This window comes from Pipistrellus kuhlii, unplaced genomic scaffold (assembly GCF_014108245.1).
Source record: "Pipistrellus kuhlii isolate mPipKuh1 unplaced genomic scaffold, mPipKuh1.p scaffold_m20_p_1, whole genome shotgun sequence".
Lineage (NCBI taxonomy): Eukaryota > Metazoa > Chordata > Mammalia > Chiroptera > Vespertilionidae > Pipistrellus > Pipistrellus kuhlii.
The window spans coordinates 116,760,816-116,778,374 of record NW_023425404.1 but is presented as its reverse complement, the minus strand read 5'-3'; the positions used below and the strand labels follow the sequence as shown (position 1 = coordinate 116,778,374).

General features: G+C 45.4%; 1 protein-coding gene across 4 annotated transcripts in view; it reads left to right on the top strand.

Annotated features, from left to right (window-relative positions):
- FAM171A1 (family with sequence similarity 171 member A1) overlaps positions 1–17,559 on the top strand; it is a 105,872-nt gene that overhangs the window by 61,933 nt on the left and 26,380 nt on the right. For all 4 annotated transcript variants that reach the window (XM_036460621.2, XM_045588355.1, XM_036460611.2 and 1 more), the window contains exons 3-4: positions 5,762–5,854; positions 11,692–11,850. In XM_036460621.2, coding sequence (XP_036316514.1) covers positions 5,762–5,854; positions 11,692–11,850 — 252 coding nt within the window. The remainder of the gene's footprint in view (positions 1–5,761; positions 5,855–11,691; positions 11,851–17,559) is intronic.

Genomic DNA, 17,559 nt, shown 5'->3' with positions numbered 1-17,559 from the left:
TGCTCACCATGGAGTCAGAGCCTGAGAGTGTCTGCTCACCTCTGCAGCTCCCCATTCTGTGCCTCATTGACCGTCACCAGCCAGGTGCATGGGGCAGTGCTTTAATGGAGCGTCCTTGCTCTGCTTCCTGGGCCTCAGAGCAAAGCTGGCCAAGGATGAGGGGAGTCCTGGCGAGACGGTCTGTCTCTCCCCCTTGCTACCTGCTAAGGGAAAGCACTTCTGTGTGTTTTCTCCCCTCAGCACTCTACTTCACCTCGGGCACTCCTGATCCCCAATCAGGTGGGTTTCTTTCCACACATCGAACAATTCTCAGGTTCTCGGATGCCAGCTGGATGTCCTACAATTCAGCTCAATTCTGACACTGCCTACCCACAGGTTAAGGGCTTCGCCCCGTGAGACTGTCCCGCGAGTTCAGATGCCAGTTGAAAGTCCAGGTCATCACCTGTGCTTCTGACGGACTGGTTGTAGGTCAGAGGTTCCATTAACCTCTGGTTTGTGAGAGTAGCTCACGGAACTCGATTACTGGCTTGTTACACAGGCGATCACAGAAGCTGGGAGCTGGGAGAGATGCCTCGGGCGAGGTGAGGTGTGTGGAAGGAGCACAGAATGTGCATGCTCTCCAGGTGCAGCCCTCCCATCCCCTCCACGTGTGCACCAACTCCAGAGGCTCCCAGACCTCTCCTTTGGGGTTTTTGTTGAGGCTTCAGTACATAGACATGATGGATTAAATCTTTGGCTATGGGTGATTGATTCAACCTCCAGCCCCGTCCCTTCCCCGGAGGTCAGAGGGTGGGGCTGAAAGTTCCAACCTTCTCAAATGTGTTTGGTTCTCCTGGCAACCAGCTCACATCCTTAGGTTATCTAAGGGGCTTTCCAAAAATCAGTATATTAACATAAAATCCAGCATGGTTGAAAGGGACTTATTATGTTAATCAGCTTAACAATAACCCACAACCTTAGGACCACAACCAAGGGACTTATTATGAATAACAAGAGACACCATTATAGCTCTCATCACTTAGGAAATTCCAAGGTTTTTAAAAGTTGTAAACCTATTTGTGCCCTCCCTTATGTTGAAAATTTGAAACAAACAAAAAAATGCTTTCTTTACTACTCATGCACACGTGGTTTAGTTTGTATACACATACTTATAAGAGTTTGGAATGGATTTCTTTCTTCATCCTTGACTAGTGCCTGGGAGATGTTTTTCTGTCTTCTCTTTCAAGGAAGTAGGTATAGCTTGGCCAACAGTAAAACAAATTTAGCCCTATAAAATGTAACCCATCAATTAAGAACTATAATTCCACATCTTATTTGTTTTCATCTCCGAGTGATTGCCCAGTGGACCTTTTGCAGTGGTCCAGGATTATCGCCGCGGCCTCTGGCTAATTCAGTCTGCCTCTTCACACCACCCTCTATTTTACTGAGCATTAGTGTGTGAGTGTGTGTGTGCGCGCGTGCGTGTGTGTGTGTGTGTGTGTGTGTGTGTGTGTGTGTGTGTGTGTGTGTGTAGTGTTATACATCTGCCTAAAGTCCTTTGGTGTCCTCCAGATACAGTTCAAACCAAACACAACACAGACCCTCCTCCCATTGCCGCTTCTCCCCTGAGTATGTCATGGTCTGGTCATCCTGAGCAATTTGTTAATCTCTGCAGGAATCTGACATTTTTACCCTCTCTGTGTTTGTCTACATTGTTCTTTTGACAAGCTTGTCTCTGTCCTTGAATGCCCAGTGTGGCTATTTGCTGCTGCATAAAATCCTCCTGCCTTTCCCAGGTACATACAGATAGATAGATGTTCCTCTCTGTGTATCAAAAAACACACATCTACTTAGTGTGACAAGAGCCTCCAGACATCAGTCAGCATCTCCTCTGTGGTGGGTGAAATGCTGTCTACCAGCAGACCTGAGTGCCTCCCTGCCACCTCCCTCCCGCTGTGGCACTTCGTCCTTCCAACTGCCTCGACCCTTCCCTCCTGCCTCAGGAAGCCCCTGCTGGCGCCTCTGCCGCCACACAGCACACTTGGGACAAGAACTCATTTTTCTCTCCTATGTGCAATAAGGCTTGAGAAACAGTTTGCTAGAGCAGATGCCTCTTGTAGGAAGTACCAAATGTTTAGGTTAGAAGCATTTTTAAAACATGCTGTGCTGGTCACAAACATTGGAGAGACTGATTACAGGTGGTTTCAGAGCTCAGCTCCCCCCACTGGTCAACCAGAGCTCTCAGGCTCTGGTGGAGCAGACAGTGGCCAGGCGGCTGCACTTAGAGGGGCAGAGGGGCAACCCCTGCCCCAGCTGTGAGCTGAGTGGTGTCCCACAGACAAAACAGTCCGGCCCTTTCTCTCTGGCCATTAGGTACCCTGTCCCACCAGGTGAAGGGTCATTGGTTAAAGAAGGTGAAGTTTACCTTTGAAGTGGTGTTGTGAGATTTATTCCAGTTAGGGTTCCTCCCATTAGCTCTGGCTCACAGGCATCACCTGATCCCCTTCCCCCAACCTGGTGTGGCGTTTTCTCCCAATTTTGAACCTCAGAGATTTTTTTTTTATTTCCCTATTAAAGATATACCCACTTCCCTCTTTGCCCACCTCCACCTGGCCTCCGCCCCTCCTGCCTCCACCATACTGTTATCTGTGACAGCTATGCATATGTGTTCTTTGGCTAATCTCTTTGCCTTTTTTTTTTTTTTCCTTAGTAAATCTTTATTGTTCAGATTATTACAGTTGTTCCTCTTTATCCCCCATAGCTCCTCCCCTCCATCCAGTTTCTACCCCACCCCAAGTTGTTACCACCCCCCCCCATTGTCCTCATCCATAGGTGTAAGGTTTTTATACAATCTCTTCCCCGCACCCCCCAGACCTCATTCCCCCAGAGAATTATCAGTCCATGCCTTGCCAAAACCGGTTTGGCTCAGTGGTAGAGCGTCGGTCTGTGGACTGAAAGGTCCCAGGTTCGATTCCGGTCAAGGGCATGTACCTTGGTTGCGGTCGATGATTCTCTCTCATCAATGTTTCTAACTCTATTCCTCTCTTCCTATCTGTAAAAAATCAATAAAATATATTTTTTATCAGTCCATGCCTTTTCTATGCCCCTGATTCTATTAAATTCACCAGTTTATCCTGATCATCAGATTTTTTTATTCACTTGATTTCTAGATTCACTTGTTGATAGATATGTATTTGTTGTCACTTTGTTGTTCATAATTTTTATCTTTATCTTTTTCCCCCCTCTTTTTAGAGAATACCCTTCAGCATTTCATATAATACTGGTTTGGTGGTGATGATCTCCTTTAGCTTTTTCTTATCTGTGAAGCTCTTTATCTGACCTTCAATTCTGAATGATAGCTTTGCTAGGTAGAGTAATCTTGGTTATAGGTTCTTGGTATTCATCACTTTGTATATTTATTGCCGCTCTCTCCTGGCCTGCATAGTGTCTGTTGAGAAATCAGCTGACAGTCGTATAGGTACTTCTTTGTAGGTAACTAACGGTTTTTCTCTTGCTGCTTGTAAGATTCTCTCTTTGTTTCATGCCACCCCCTGGTAGTCAGAGCAATCGAACTCCCAATCTCCTGGTCAAACTCCCAAGGGGACACTTTGCATATTAGCCTTTTATATATATAGATAAGGTATATACCTGGAAATGGAATTTCTGGTAACTCTGTTTAATATTTTGAAGAACAGCTGGACAGTTCTTCATCGCACCTTGGTATCTAGCTTCCTCACTGCATTGGCCACATTCTACATATCATGCAACTATTTTATGTGTCCTGGCCCCCTTTTTATGTGGAGCCCTTGAAGGCACACACTGCCTCCAGCATTGACCTGCTCCACACAGATAGCATTAGACCTGGTACACAGTGGCAGCTAAATAAATGGTCTCTGTAGGGGGTCACATCCAAGCCAGCTAACTGGTTCCCTCTGGCACTTAGCCAGTTATGCTAAGTAGTCAATATTCTTAGCACATAATGTTTTTTGTTCCTAATGTCTGATGTGTTAAGAAGGGTTCAGTAATGTTAGTGAGGATTATTATTGTATAACTAGAGGCCTGGTGCACGAATTTGTGCACGGAGGTGGAGGGTGGGAAGGGACCCTAGGAGGTTGACCAGGTGGAGAGAGATGGGACCACAAGAGATTGGCTGCCGGCTCCAAGGAGGGCTGGTCCTTGGTCCCCTGGGAAAGGGTCCAAGTCTGCCCCCACCCCCCACCTCCGGTTCCCCCTCCCAGCCCAAGGCCTGAAGGCCCCGGTGGGATTTGGGAAAGAATGCGATGGTCACCAAGCTGGGCACAAAAAGAACAGATATTGATGCTGCCCCGCCACCATGCGGTTCCCCGCCCCCCACCCTCCTCCTTCCCTCACCAGGCTGCCATCGCAGCAGGCAGGGCCCTCCAGGAAAGGGAGAGAACGGGAGTGAGACAAACACTTGTGTCCAGGGCTGACTTTCACTAGATCGCAGCGAGGAAGCTTCTCTGCTACCTGACCCAGAAGCAGGTCGTCTGTGAATGGTTTAGCACCAGGAGCCGATCGGGACCAGCTGGCCAGTGGGGGGAACTGTGGGTGGTTTGTTGGTCCCCGGAGGTTGGCTGTGGGAGCACACTGACCACCAGGGAGTAGCTCCTGCATTGAATGTCTGCCCCATGGTGGTCAGTGTATGTCAAAGTGACTGGTCAATCGATTGTTCCAGGCGTTCTGGTTGTTTGGTCATAACAGTCGCTTAGGCTTTTACATATTTAGATATATTTATTTGTATTCTCCTAAATTTGAGTTTTACTCAAAAACTTATAGGCTTTGTGAATCTTTTATTGGAAGTACCAGTAGGTGCTTAATTTTAAACTAGCATAAGTTCTGTCATCTTATTAGTTCCCAGAATAGGGCGAGATACCCTTTTACCATCAAGCACACAGTAACTAAGCATATATTTTTTAAGGCTTTCCCTAATGTTAATATCTGATGTTATATATTTTATATTTGTACAGTGCGTACATTATAAATTTTTATATATTTCTATATGAAGTTCAGATGTTTTACTAAAATATTTTAATGAACAAGAAATAATTGACTATTGTAGGGTAAACTGCTGTTGTACAAGTGGTTCTAGTACTCCTGTGACATGGCGGATTGTACTTAAAGGAAAAACTGTTTCCTTTCTCTCACACTTCTGACACCAAATGAATGGTGTTATTTTCTCAAACCAATCGATTCTTCAACTCTCTGGACACTATGGAATATCCTGCAATTCCATTCAGTCTGACATTACCTGGAATTAGCACGCACCTCACAGGTTAAATGCTCAGACCCATGGGACCACCCCCTCTTCAGACAGAAGTCCCTGGTTGTCTCCTGCACTTCTGACTGATCAGCTAAAACTAGGTGTTTCAGTTACCACCCCCTCAGGTCCAAAAATCTGCTATAATGGCTCACAGAACTCAGGGAAACATTTAATGTACCTTTGCCAGTTTATTATAAAGGATATTGTAAAGAAAGGGGCTGAAATTCCAAGTTTCTAACCATGGCTTGATCTTTCTGGCAACCAATCCAGGAGCCCATCCCAAGTCACCTCATTAGAAGGAAAGGTGCTCCCACCGCCCCCGGCATTCAGGAAATGACGGGATTTAGGAGCTCTATGTTAGGAACCAGGGGCGGAGACTAAATAAATATGTCACAGTCTGAAAATCAATATTGTTGATTGATCTGAAATCAGAGAATACAGAAATTAGAGTGGGCATTTGGATGTAAATGAATTCCCTTACATCCGTTTTTGTCTCTGCAGTGTTTTCTTCGCTGAGCCTCGGCCTGCTTCCAGAACGATCCGCTACTCTAATGGTTTATGAAGACGTTGTCCAAATAGTCTCAGGATTCCAAGGTATGTTGAATATTTAAAAAGAGAACTGACAGTAACTTTTGGGCTGACTACTCAACTCTTATGAGGGACAGCTTATGAGGTGCTGATAGCGGTAAATTTTCCAAAGCTGAGACACACCAGCCATTGTCTGTCAGTGCACAACACGTTTGAATTTTGGTTAAACTGTCCATTGGCTGTGATCTTGTTTCTAGTGGGCTCAGCTGCTAGATTTGAGAGAAAAGAAGGGGCCCCACCACTCTGTCCTGGTCAGAGAGACCACACCTCTCCCATTTCCACAGGACAGAGCATTCGCCTCGTGAGCTCAGAGCCAGGACCCTGCCTGGGCCTCCCTGACCAGTAGGCAGAGTCACTTTTAAAAGGATCGTAAGCATTCAAACGTACAGAGTTACAGTTTTGCAAGATGAAAAGGTTGCAGAGATCTGTTTCAGAAAAATATAAATATGCTTAACACTACTGAACTGTACACTTAAAAATGGTTAGGATGTTAAATTCAGTGTTCTAGATTTTTACCACAATAAAGACAACCCCCTCTGCCCCCAACAAAAAAGGAACACAGTTCATGAACACTGGAATGTGGCTCTTCCCTCTCTAGTCTAGTCCATGCCACGGGCAGCGATGTGTGTAAGCATGACCTCACCCCTGGAACTTATTCTTGCAAAGACTTGTAATTCCCCTTGGGATGGAGTTGGGGTTAGGAATAACACTTGTGTCGAACGTATTTCTGTGATGAGGTTCCACCTAAACTATGGGCCTTGAGAATGCTATTTCCTGGACTTCAGTGCTTTACCAAATTAGTTTTTTATGTATGTCTATATTTTAATACCATTTTATAACAATAATTCTTCATCTAAGCACATTCATGTGCCATCTGCAAATGAGCTGAGCTCATTCATTCTTTATCAGTGAGTCGCTATGAGAACACACGGAGGTGAATGTGTAGCCTCTGCTCTTAGAAGATGGGTAATATTCTAGCAGCATATGTAACTCAAGTTTTGGAGAGGAAACAGTGAAAGCCAAGAGTGATCATCTTTTTCTCCCTTCAGTGAGCAGACGGAGGCCTTAGTCCTCAGCTTCCAGCACATTAGAACCACACCGTGGCCTCAGCCCACTGGCCTTGGGACCTCCAATGTTCCTTTGAATAGCTTTGCTACTATTATTTCACAAACTAAAAAACTAACGGTTTTCCTTTTTCCCCAGTTTCATTCGATATAATTGACCTACAACCTTGTATTAGTTTTAGGTGTACAGTATAATGACTTGATACAAATCTATGCTGTGAAATGATCACTACAGTAAGTCTCATTAGCAATTTTCCTATGTACAACACAGTTTTATTGACTATAGTCACCATGCTGTGTGTTATATCCCCAGGACTTACTTTATAACTGGAAGTTTGTACCTTTTGACCCCATTCATCCATTTCACCCACACATCACCCCCTGCTTCTGGCAACCACCAGTCTGTTCAGGGAGTTTGGAAATATACAAATAAACATAACACAGAGCACAGAAAGATCAGTGCTGTATGAGAGATACAAGTAGAGTTCAGAGCATGGGATGGGATCAAGAAAGGCTACACCGAAGAGGCAGCATTTGAGATGTGTCTTGGGTGACGTATAGGGCCTGCAGACGAGGATGGGAGAAGCTGCAGAGCATGAGCATGTGTGCAGAAGCAGAGAGCTGTGCAGTCCCACTTGACCAGAGCATCTTTTCTGATATAGGCTTGGTGTACTAGGGAGGGATATATAGGTGAGAATGAAAAGAATTCATTTCTGCCTCCTATAAACGGAATGACTTTAAGCAAGGCACTTAACTTCTTTGAGTCTCAGTTTTCTCATCATAAAGAGAGGAGAGTTCCTTCTTCCCAAGATTGTTGTAAATATTAAATAAAATAATATGTATGCAGTAACTTTGTAAATTATTAAACCACTGAACCATAGCTCTCATGGGACAGGTGGAGTAGTAGTTTGAGTCTAGTTGATCTCTAAGTTGTCACTGCCATTGTGAATTTGGTAAATGGAGTAGATCCCTTGAAAGTTTCTGGGCAGGGAGAGGATGTCATCAGAGTGCCATTTTAGAAAAGTCATTGTGTGAGTAGATAAAAAGGAATAAGTCTGAAGCAAGGGGCCAGTGAAGAGACTTATACAACAATTAAGGCAAGGAGTAACATAGGGTTTTGTAGGGTGGAGGCAGAAAGGGAAGAAAAGATGATGCTAGAAATGTTGCTAAGGGGAGATTGGCCAGGCCTGGCACTTGAGCAAATGTGCAGACTAGCAGAAAGGGAAAAAGATAGTGACAACCTGGAATCAAACCTGAGGTTGGAGAAAATGGGGTGGTGTTACATGGGAGAGAGGTTGAGGGTGATTTTTGAGTGCTTAATGGGTAGAGCGGTTGCAGTGTCTAGAAGGCAGAGGAATGCAGACATGGAGGTTGGCAGAGAGGCCGAGCTGGAGAGGAGGGTAATAGCTGAGGTTGTGACAGCGGAGGGGAGTCCTGCATCATCGGAGGTAGGAGGAGGAAGAAAGTATTTGCAGAAAGGAAAGTGGGCTGACTCTGGAGAGGCCAGAGTTCAGGACCATGAATGCCAAGAAGGCGGGGGCGGTGAACAGGCCGACCATTGTGAAGAGGTCGGGGGGAATGACGGCTGAGAAGCGGTCCCAGGGTCTGCACATTATGCAGTCATCAGTTGACATTACCAAGGGCAGCGAGTGCTGGGAGTAGAAGCCACATCACTGGGGGTTGGGTGGAAGGAGAAAAGCCATTTGCTTATGGGAATAACAGATAAAGTCATGTTTTGTTGTTATTTTTCTAGATGAGGAAGGAATGGGTATGTATGTTGGTTGGGGAGGAAAGGCCTATTGGGCAGATTATTGGCGAAGGCAGAAAATAGGTGGTTGAGCCACATCGTGCAATAAAACAAGCAAAAGTGAGGATACTTGGGTTGACCTTGGAAGAGAGCAGGGAAGGAGAGAAGACAGAAGAAAGATTTTAAAGTGCAGAGAGAGGATGTGATGGCCCCAGTATTTTCCATAGAAGAGAGTCTGAGCATTTTGGGAATGGTGGTTGGAGCCCGAAGTTTGAAACAGTTGCTGTGGGGAAGGTGGGAGAGAGGCATCCAGAGAAGACAGACAGACTGTCCACTCTCCATCTCCCATCCCCACCCAATTACCTCCCTTCCTGACCGGTGGGAAACTTAGCAGCCCTAACACATGAAGATAGGCTTAAGGACATAATGCTCCCTCAGCCCTACCCATACCCACCATAAACTTTACTTACACCTTGGCTTCGAATAGCCTGGAGCCTTCCACTCCTCAGATGTTTTCTTGGTCCTTCACCAGGCACAGGTCTTGCCTGTGCTCCGTGGGGTGCATGTTTGGCCCCTCAGCAGACAGGAATCCAGGTCTTGCTGGTCACAACGTGTGTCAAATCAGCCGGGCCATCTCCCCTTGTAGTACACCAGCCCCAGCATGGCCCCTCTGTGGCCCCTCCCCCCAGCCACAGCAGATGTTGTGCCAAGGACCAACTTCTCCTGAACAGAAAGGGAAGGGAGGCAGCAGAGGGAGAGAGGAAGCAGGGATGGGGAGAGGAGGAGTAAATTACCCACTAAAATGCATAACATGTTAGAGAATAAGAGAAGGTACGAGGGAGACAGGCAGGCAGGCACAGAATTGGAATGAGATCCCGGGGGCCCCTGAGAGCTGGGAGCAGCCTTGATTGTGGTTCCAGGTCCTAGACCATCCCTGTCAGGCCTGGCTGGGGTGTTATCCGTTGGTTCAGTGTGATTCCCTTGTCCCTGGTCTAGTGTGAGTAGGTTTCTGTTCCTTACAGCCAGGGAACCTCATGGAGACCTCATCCCACCCATCTCCCAGGGGCTAGTCCTAGACTTGGAAGGGCACACATTTCCTGCCCTGCTCCGGGGTGACCAGCCTGTCACACGTTAGACACATCACTCTTCATCTCAGTGAGTCCTTTGTCTCCGTACTGTGTGAAACCCAGCGTTAGCACCATTTTTAGACTGAAGAACAAAAGAGAAAGGGAAATTAAGTCTCAAAAAGTTCACTACCATTGAAAAAGTATTGGACGCAATGGCTGTTATGTGGTTGGGGTGAGGAGGTGAAAAAGAAAGGGTTGACTTGGCTTTTCATCTCTGAGGGCAGCAGGGAGGAGGTCTGAGGAGGCAAGCAGCACATGTGGGGAGTGGAAGGAGGGGAGCAGGAGGAGCTCCCAGCCTGGGAAGCAGGTCCATGTGGCACTGGAACTATGCAGACTGAGGCGATGACAGCAGGAAGACAGCACTATTCTGTGAAATCAGGAAAAGAAGACCAGACTAAGAAGAAATTGAAGTGGAAAGATATACAAATAAACAGTTCAAGGCACGTGGATGCTCCTATGTAACCGAAGGCTTGTTTTCTGATAAGAAAGGGCACCAATTGGTCTGGAACTGGACTGGTGCATGTGCCGCTCAGTTTCCATGTGACCGGACTTAAGTGGGTCTCTCATGACTTTGGCCCTCTTAGGCCTGAAGGCTGGTCTGTTTTATGGTGTGGAGAACCAGCCATTTGAGAAATCTAATCAGTGATTTTTAGGAGTTTGGGGAGCATTGTGACCACCTTCGCCTACCCCACACATCTATGTGGGCAGTCAACCCATTGGCTTCCGTGGTCTCGCCTGTAGGAAGAGAGACGTAGGCTAGCTGATCCTTCGAGCTCTAAAACTCCCTTATTCTAGAACACTTCTAGATAGCTGTATCCCCTTAAAAGTCTGCGATCTGGAGGCAAAAGGAATCCTGGAGTAAGCATTAGACCATCAACTCTGGGCAGGGCTATTGGGCGAGACCGCCATGGTGGGGAGAGGGCGCCCCCAGTCAGCCACATGGTCTCCCTCAAGCTGGGGTAGGATATATATGATGACCAGAATATTGTCTTTAAGGAACCACTTTTTTTTAATGAGGAGAGATGTTAGCAAATGCTACAACTTTCACTTTTGTCTTGAAGTTTTTGCTGGGTTTGTGCAAAATGACTTCACACCTTTACGTCTTGTGACTGCCACCTCGGCGTTAGGTAAAAACAGGTTCAGGTTTACAGTCAACACATCTAGAGCAAAGTCAACCAGCGGGTGATGTCGCAAGGCAACTGTCTGAAGGGCCTGTCTCCTCAGCCGTCCTTCTGCACAGAAGAGTTGGCATTGAAAGGGGAGCGTCACATTACGAGCCTCGTCATAACATCTGCAACATAATCAGTCACCGATAGGATGCACCCCACCAGCCAGGCGGGGTGCCAGGTGGCAGCTCCCCTGCAGGAAACGGGCTCCTTACTCTTGGGCTCTTGTTTACAGTTCCTGTCCAGGCAGGCTGCACATTCAATTCCTGCTTCCACGTTGATTGGCGTTCAACCAGATTTTACCAGACAGAGAAGGATGTGTTTGCAGCCAAATCAAAGGGTATCGCTTGCCTTGTCTGTGTAAAGAGATTGTCATCTACTTGTTTCACTTACACGGACTTTGTTTCCCAAGATGTTACCCCATCCATAGGCAAACGCTATGCGGTGCAAAGACTGCTCACAGAGAGCACTTGGAAAGCTTTTTGTTGAAAAGCCTAAAAAACATCCTGTGTCAAAACAAATGGGACAATGGGCTATTATTTCTCTCCCCATAATAGCGTGTGGTCACATCTCGGTGTCCTGCGTGAAGCGAATGGGGTGGAGGAGATGTGGGGAGAGCCCGGGGCAGGGGAAGCCTGCTGGAACCTCACCGAAGCACTTCCTCCTCGTTTTTGCTGTTTTGCTTGATCTAAAAGCAAAAATTGCTCCCTCGGGATGTAACTCGGGTGAATTCCCGCAGGTGCCCGGCCGCAGCCTCGCGTTCATTTCCAGAGGAGAGCGCTGCGGCTGCCAGAGAACACCAGCTACAGTGACCTGACCGCCTTCCTGACGGCTGCCGGCTCCCCCTCCGAGGCCGACAGTTTCCCGTACCTGCGAGGATTAGACGGAAACAGAACAGGTAATGTGAGTTCATGCATCCTGGCTTCCGTGTTTGAATCTTTGCGTGTGGCTTGAAGGGTTGGCGCTACGTGGAAGAACTGAAGCTGCAGGGGGGAGGGCGCTTTGCTTTCTCCAAGGCCAAGGGTGCTCAAAGCTGTTCCCTAAGGAATTGGGGCTGCACCACGGCACAGTCCCAGCGACTGTCTCCTGGAGCCTTTCTCCCGGTCCCAGCTGCCTTCAACCCCTTCTCTGAGCTCTTCTTTGGTGAATATATTTAATTCAGAGAAGTTTTTTAAATTGAAAATTATTTTTTAAGTATTAAATCAGGCTAGAAGGTGTTCTGCCCCTCTGTCCTCGGCCTTGTCCCACTTGCCCTCAGACTGTGTGTTTGGTGGGGCAGCTAACTGCCTCGCTGGCCTTGCAGAGATGCACAGCCCCACCCTCCAAACCCCGTGTCACAGCTTGGAGGGAAGTGGTACCGGGGCTGCTCCAAGATGAGCAAACCAGTGCCCTCCACCCCCAGTGGATCAGAGGAAGTAGAAGCCCCCAGCCAGAGCATTTGTAATATGTCCTCATCAGGAAAGACTGGAGACGTGTCTTCCACCCCTGCTCCCCGCCAGCAGCATCGTTCGTCAGGCGCATGTGCTGCTGTGGTCCCTCGTCCTTCTGGTGACGGGGGGAGGGGGATTCTGAGGTCCTGAATCATTTTCTTGTCTCCCCTCTTCTTTTCCTGGACACTTTAGTTACAACATAAACTCAGAAAAATAGGGGCTGTTCTGGGTTAAATAAATCCTGCTTGGTTAGTAAGTTACTGCATTTCCTACAGGGACATTCTCACTGAGTATCACCTCAGAATGGTTACATAACTGATGGTTCTGAAAAAGCTTCTAAACCTGCAGCATCTGATCCACTTTGTAGAATATTAAATTAATTAATACAAACTACTCTTCACAGATCAAGGTGACCTGGTGGTTGCTCATTCGCTTTCCTTCCCTCTGCAGCACTTGTTTTCAGAAATCTTTTTTTCCTTTAATTTTTATGTGATGATAATGCAATTAATAGTCAGTAACCGGAAAGATGCATGGTAGCCATCTTACATAAACATTATTGGGGTAAGTGTTAACTTTCACTTTAAATGTACAGCCCGAGGAGAAAAATTCATGTTTCGTGGAGAACATAATCAAGTGCAATCTGAGACCATCATGAAATCTCCACCCAGTCTCCCTGACAAAATAGTGTGCAATCATAAACCCCAACTTGGAGAAATGACCTCTCTTGAATAAATTATGAAATCCTAGATGAAGTGGGGGAAGAACACAAAGACATAGACTATTTCAGTGGTTTGTTTTATTTAAAAATCACTGTTTTAGAGGAAAGAGAGGTCTTTGAAAGGTTACATTCAGCTTCTTTTCCACTGAAATAACTAAGGTGACACAGGGAAAATTCTTTGAGTGTGTTCACTGGCACCTGTGAGGGTGTGGGAGCATGGACTCCGTGGGGCGCCCCAACAGCTCATCAGCTGGGCACAGTGGCTCCTCTGCCCCAGAGTTGTTTGCCTTCTGTTTTGTAAACCACACCTAAGAGATTCAGCTTAGCATGAGAGCCTGGATAACCTGTACCTGTGTGAGATGACGGGGCCTAATAGAGTTCAGGAAGGTGAACGGACGCCACAGATGTGATGAGAAAGTGCTCTTGGAGCATCCTACAGGGAGTTGTGTCCAGTTTAGAAGAAGCTTCTGGAATTGTAAATAGAGAAGCCCAGCCACGTGGAGACTTCGGCCATGTCCTCGATTGCTCATCCCTGCCCCTCCGCTCCCTTAGTGTCCTGACATCGCACAGAACCACAGACCACGCCGGCACAGCACTATCCTGTCACCTCCTGAGGGGCTTTCTAGAAACGACTTGTGCTAGTAACTCCCAGAAGACAGTGGGGAGGCAGTAAAACAACTAATGGGTGAAGTGGTTCTGCAGTCAGAAAGGCTGGTAATGGGTGCAAAGCCAGACAGAAGCTTAGGTGCTCTATGAGCAAAGCCCCTCCTATTCCAAGGGGCGAATCAGGCTCTGAGTGTGGGTGATGGTGCAGCCCTGGCCCTGCTGCTCGGCCTGACATCTCTCTGTTGGGACATGACAGGAGCCAGGTACCATCAAAACGGAACAGAAAGGAAAGAACCTCTCACACACAGAACTCAGTATTTCATGTAGAGTTACAGTCTCATAACAAGGACTGGAGGAGGAACAATTTAGCCTTTCAAAGTATGAATCTTTCCAGAATAAAGCAAGTGGGAGGGCAGAGGGAGGAATGAAGGAGGACCTTTGAAAGGCATTTGGTTAGGCCCTGAGAAAGGCCTCCGCAGGCACATGGAGAGGACTTTTTGTGGTTAATCCTCACCTGAGGATATTTTTCCCATTGATTGTTGTTGTTGCTGTTGTTTTTTTTGGTGTTTTTTTTTTTAGAGAGCGAATGAAAGGGAGGGAGGCAGAGAGAGAGAGAGAGAGAGAGAGAGAGACCAGTTGGTTGTTTCCCAACACACCCCAACCAGGTGCTTGGGATTGAACCAGCAACCCCGGTATGTACCCGGTATGTCTAGGAATTGGACACTCTAACCATTGAGCAACACTGCTAGGGCAAGCAGGACTTTTAAAAGAACATCGAATCACTTGAACTTTATGTATATTAAATTAATGTGCTCTTTTCTAGGAAATCATCTAGCCCAACCTCCTAGTTGTTATTGTTTTTTGTTGTAGTTGTTGATTTTCTTTTTCAGATACGTTTTTATTGATTTTTTAGAGGGAGAGGAAGGGAGAGATAGAAGCTGCCTCCTGCACACCCCCCCGGGGGGTCAAACCCACAACCCGAGCATGTGCCCTGATCTGGAATTGAACCAGGTACCTCTTAATCCCCATCCCAGGGATGTGCCCTGACCAGAATCGAACTGGTGGCCTCTTGGTTCCTGGGTCGATGCTCAGTGAACCACACCAGCTGTGCCCAACCTTCTTAGTTTTGCAGATAAGTAAACAAACCTGAGGCCACATAAGCAGTTGCTATGGGAACCCTGCTTCCTGTGCGTGAGATGTGCCAGATTCTGGGAAGGGAATATCCAAAGGGCACAGTTGTCATATCTGGGAACCCAGGCTGAGTGGAGCGGGAGGACAGGAAGGATGATGATGTCTGAAATGTTGTCTGACTCTACCTACTGCTTCCCTCTTCAGACTTCCTGCCCCAAGTTTGATAAAGGAGGCAGCACTAGCTAACTGAAAACATTATCTCTGAGTTGTTTAATACAGCATATAGTAAGTTACTGAATTTCTCTTTAAGTTTTATCTCATCAGAGAATCTAACAGAACCCAGTGGAGAGGTGCACATTGTTAATCTGGCTTTGCTTCTGTGTTACCTTTGGGCAATGCCCACATTTAGGTCTCGGTCCACAAGCTATTTTGACCAGAAATCTGGCAAATTCTGGGTTTTGGTTTTCTTATCCTAAAATGAAATGGCCAGATTAAAAGATTTCAGAACCTGAATATATGACTCCAACATGGACCTTCGATCATGTCCCCATTTCCAAGCGTTCCCTACATTGAAAAACAGATACGGGTATACATTATAAAGGGTACTGCTGTCAGTAGCTGTATAGAAATTGCTCCATAAAGGGTTTAGCTGTGGTTTGTTGAAACTCTAAAATTCACTAAGAAACATCTAAATTTTTATGAGTTTACTTGAGCCAAACAGATGGCACTTGACAGGAAACAAAATCTCAACAGATTGAGAAATGCTCCAGAGAATGGCAGCTTTGTGGTTCATTTTATACATTACAATAGGGGAGGTTTCATGAAATTTAATTGGTGGCAGACTAGGGAGGTGGGAGAAAGCAAAGCCAAGAAGTCTCCGAGGTAGGATAAAGAGTAAAATGTAGAGACAAATACTCCTTTTACATTTCTGCGGATAAAGAGTAAAATGCAGAGACAAATACTCCTTTTACATTTCTGCGGATAGAATAGTTAGTAGTTTGCCTTAATAGTACATGGAGATGGTGTGCAGGGGAACAAGATAACAGTGAGGAGTTTCATTGCCCTCTGGTGGGAGATTTTCCCCTGAGGGGTCTGGAAAAAGGAAGATTACTCAGACATTCCAAAGGTATGTTATTTTAAATGCAAAAGACAATGGACAAGCTCAGCTACCTAAAAATCGACTTTTGTCTAGAATGACTACCTACCATGACTCACTTTTAGTTAAGTCAAGCATGTCAAAATCAAAGGCTAACATGGGCCAAATAAACAAGGTTTAAGTTTATGTGGACCACAAAAAAAACCAAAAGCTTTAATTTTCATAAAAACAAGTTTATTTCGATAGAGACATCCTGAATACAAAGGGCAGAAGTAAATGAGTAATCGTTAACATAAAATAATAGACCATTTTAATAAAAATTAATATTTTTTCTTGAACATTAATTTATTAGACACTAATAATTGCACAAATTAATAAGCGTAATGGAAATAAACCTATTTTCCTTGTTCTCCGAAAGCAAAGTATTTCCTATTGCTCACACCAAACAAGTCAGTCCAAGACTAATAACGTGGCAATCAGCTGCTAACATATTCGCTGCTAGTATTAGTGGAGAGAAATGGTGCACCTGTGTGTAAGGTGGGTAAGGGAAGTGAATGCAACATGATTATAGTAATCAGTCATTAGCGAACGTTGTAGTTCGTTAGTGATAATTATGTATAACAGGATATTGTTATAATTAAGTTACAAAGTTTTTATTAAAATGTTCCTTACATACTGTTATATTGGCTGGACTGCAAAAATATTTGTTGTGGGCTGCATTCGGCCTGTGGCCGCGAGTTTGACATGCTTGAGTTAAATAGTTTTACTTCCAGGCACTCTATGAGGTTACTTTGGATCTCTGAGTTTGTAAAACGTGCCTGCAGGCCTCCCCTGAGCTTGTCAAGTTTAGTAAGCTTTAAATATTTAAATTTAGTCCTAATTGGCAGTTTGAATTCGCTCAGATAATTGATGGGTATGTAAACAGTATATAATAGCTTAATAAGAAATCCTATAGATTGTGTTCTGATGTAGCTTAAAATTGTTTTACCGTTGTTTTTGTCATCGTGTTTAATGCAAGATTTAAAGTTATGACAGAATGCATTTTATGTGATATCGTATTTCACTTGAGAAAAGGTTTTCTAAAATGGATTGCTTACGTGTATAAATATAATGCCACTCTACAAGCATTGCCTAATTTATCTGTAGACAGTCATTAAAGCCTTGGCTTGGATAAAAGGTCTCTAATACAGAATAACTGTTTTTTTTAAATTCCTTTTAAACAGATCAAAATAGCAATGGCAACTAAAATAACTCATAAATATTTCAAGCACAAATTTTCAATAGTGTACTTTTAATGGAAGTAAATTAATACTTTGAAGAACTTTTTGAAGAAATGTACTTTTTTTTTTTTTTTAAGTAGTCTCTAATTGAAAATACTGATTTCCTTTTGGCGATCTGCCAAGCAATTAACATGTGCACAGGGCTCCCTTTGTGACTGAGTCGGTTTCAGGGATTTCCACACACACCTCCCAGTCACATCATTGACAAAAAGTCCTTCCCTTTGGAGGTCGATTTTTAAAAGTAAAACGCAGTCGTTAGATTGGGCAGCCTGAGTTTGGATCCCAGCCTTCTCACCCACTGTTCTATGCCCTTAGGCTGGCTCCCAGTAGGACCCTCTCTGAGTCT